The sequence below is a fragment of the Acyrthosiphon pisum genome, unplaced genomic scaffold, assembly GCF_005508785.2.
Source record: "Acyrthosiphon pisum isolate AL4f unplaced genomic scaffold, pea_aphid_22Mar2018_4r6ur Scaffold_21498;HRSCAF=24125, whole genome shotgun sequence".
Classification (NCBI taxonomy): Eukaryota; Metazoa; Arthropoda; class Insecta; order Hemiptera; family Aphididae; genus Acyrthosiphon; species Acyrthosiphon pisum.
This window is the reverse complement of record NW_021770971.1, coordinates 71,919-73,958: the sequence shown is the minus strand read 5'-3', so window position 1 is coordinate 73,958 and position 2,040 is coordinate 71,919. Positions and strand designations below refer to the sequence as shown.

Sequence of the window (2,040 nt, the reverse complement as noted above, 5' to 3'; positions counted from 1 at the left end):
GGAGTTTTTAATGGTCGCGAATCGACACATGCAGCCGCCGACTGGCTTACTTCAGTGGAAGGTATGGCCGATCTAAATTGTTGGCCGTTCGCATACCGATTACAGTTTGTACGTGCAAACGTACAGGGTGCAGCCAGAGACTGGTTTGTAGGCCGTACGTTTCGGAATTGGTCTGATTTCAAAACGCAGTTTAATGCAACGTTTATACGCGCTGTACGTATGTCTGATCGCTGGGACGCTTTGCGTAGGCGGAATCAGAGCAAGGATGAACACTCAATGGACTACTTCCAATTGAAGGTGAGACTGTGCCGCGATTTATCGCTGTCGTTCGATGAAGTACGGGACCATGTAATTCAAGGTCTGCATTCGCGTGAAATGGCTATGTATGCTCTGTGCAGAGTGCATAGGGATGAGAATGATTTATTGGCAGACATATTGGACTGGGAGCGGATGGACTCACTGCGGAAAACGGACGCGAAGTCTGACCGACCTGTCAAGCCCAAGGACTCGTACAAAATGAATGAACAACGGAGTCAATCAGCAGGTGACTCTCTAAAGGATAAAAGGACTTGGAGGCGTGCGGTACCGGTTGGAGACAAAGCGGTTGCCGCTACGTCGAGCCAAGAGAACAAGGTGACTGATGATGTCAGGCGTGGCAGCTGCTTCAACTGTCACAAGGTAGGGCATCTTTCCCGCGAATTTCCTACGAAAAGAAAACCAATGACATGTTTTCGCTGTGGCGTAGCTGGTCATATGGTGACGAATTGCCCGACCCAGCAACAAGTCAACACTATTACTGAACGGAAGAACATGAAAGCACATCATCCGTACCAGAAGGTCGGAGTTGTGAACGACTGTGAGTTCGTTGCACTATTGGACACAGGCAGTCACTTCACGTTGTTCAAGGCAACACTTGCAATTAAGTGTGGCGTAAGCGTTCGACCATTTGTTAAACCGTTGTATGTTGTTGGCAGCACGGTTGTGCCTGCTCTAGAGACTGTCGGGGAGGCGGTGATCGAAATAACTATTGACGGAGTCAACGCCGGACCAGTAGTAACGCTGATCGTTCCCGACGACGTTCAAGGACCCGATGCCATTATAGGAAGGAATTGGTTAGATTCGACTGCTGTATCGTACTATAAATCAGGAGGTCAATTAGTACTCGCGGAAGCAAACATTGTGAATAAACTAGTTGACACTACCGTTGTTACGTCGGGTAACGAATTGGACAGCTTGCATGTAGTGAGTACGGAGAGCGAACTGGAGCGTGCACCACTTGATTTAAGCGAATTCAAGTTTGTGGATGAAGAGGCGAGTGCTGCAGAGAGGTCAAGTCTGTCCGACTTGGTCAATGAGTATCGAGATTGTTTTGCCACTAGCTTGGAGGAACTTGGCTGCACTCCCTTGACATCGATGGATATTTCGGAGGTAACAGGCAGCAAACCAGTTATGTGCAAACCCTACAAAACGACGGCGGCTGACAGGGCCGAAATAGAAATAATTGTAAGTGATTGGAAACGCTGTGGGCTGGTGGTCGAAACTCGCTCACCTTATGCCAGCCCGGTATGACTTGTTAAGCAAAGCGCTGGCAAGCATACGCTTTGTGTTGATTACAGGCGCCTCAACAAGCAGACCCTCCGGCAACACTTTCCATTGCCTGATATGAACGAGCAACTGCATTCGTTGGGGAACAGCAGGTTGTTCGCACAGTTGAATTTGGCCAGTGGATACCTGCAGATACCATTAACGGACGAGGCGGCCGCGAAGACTGCATTCATAACTGAAGACACCACAGGTCAGTTTACCCGTATGCCGTTTGGTTTGTCCGGGGCAGTAGCCGAGTTTACTCGACTGATGCGGCATGTGCTGGGACCATTGCACGGGAAAATTGTCAGGAACTATTTAGATGATATGGTCATCGACACTATTGACTGGGACGATATGTTGTCCAAACTGAGTTTGGTGTTTTATCGGCTGAGGAGTGCGTGTCTGACTCTCAAACCATCGAAGTGTGCCTTCGGTGCCAAGCAGATCGAATTT

The 2,040-nt window shown here is 49.1% G+C and overlaps 1 protein-coding gene across 1 annotated transcript; it reads left to right on the top strand.

Moving 5' to 3' along the window:
- Positions 1-63: 63 nt before the first annotated feature.
- Positions 64-1,569, top strand: LOC115034907. Its single transcript, XM_029492428.1, has one exon. The coding sequence runs from the start codon at positions 64-66 to the stop codon at positions 1,567-1,569; it is 1,506 nt and encodes a 501-aa protein (XP_029348288.1).
- The last annotated feature ends 471 nt before the right edge of the window (positions 1,570-2,040 follow it).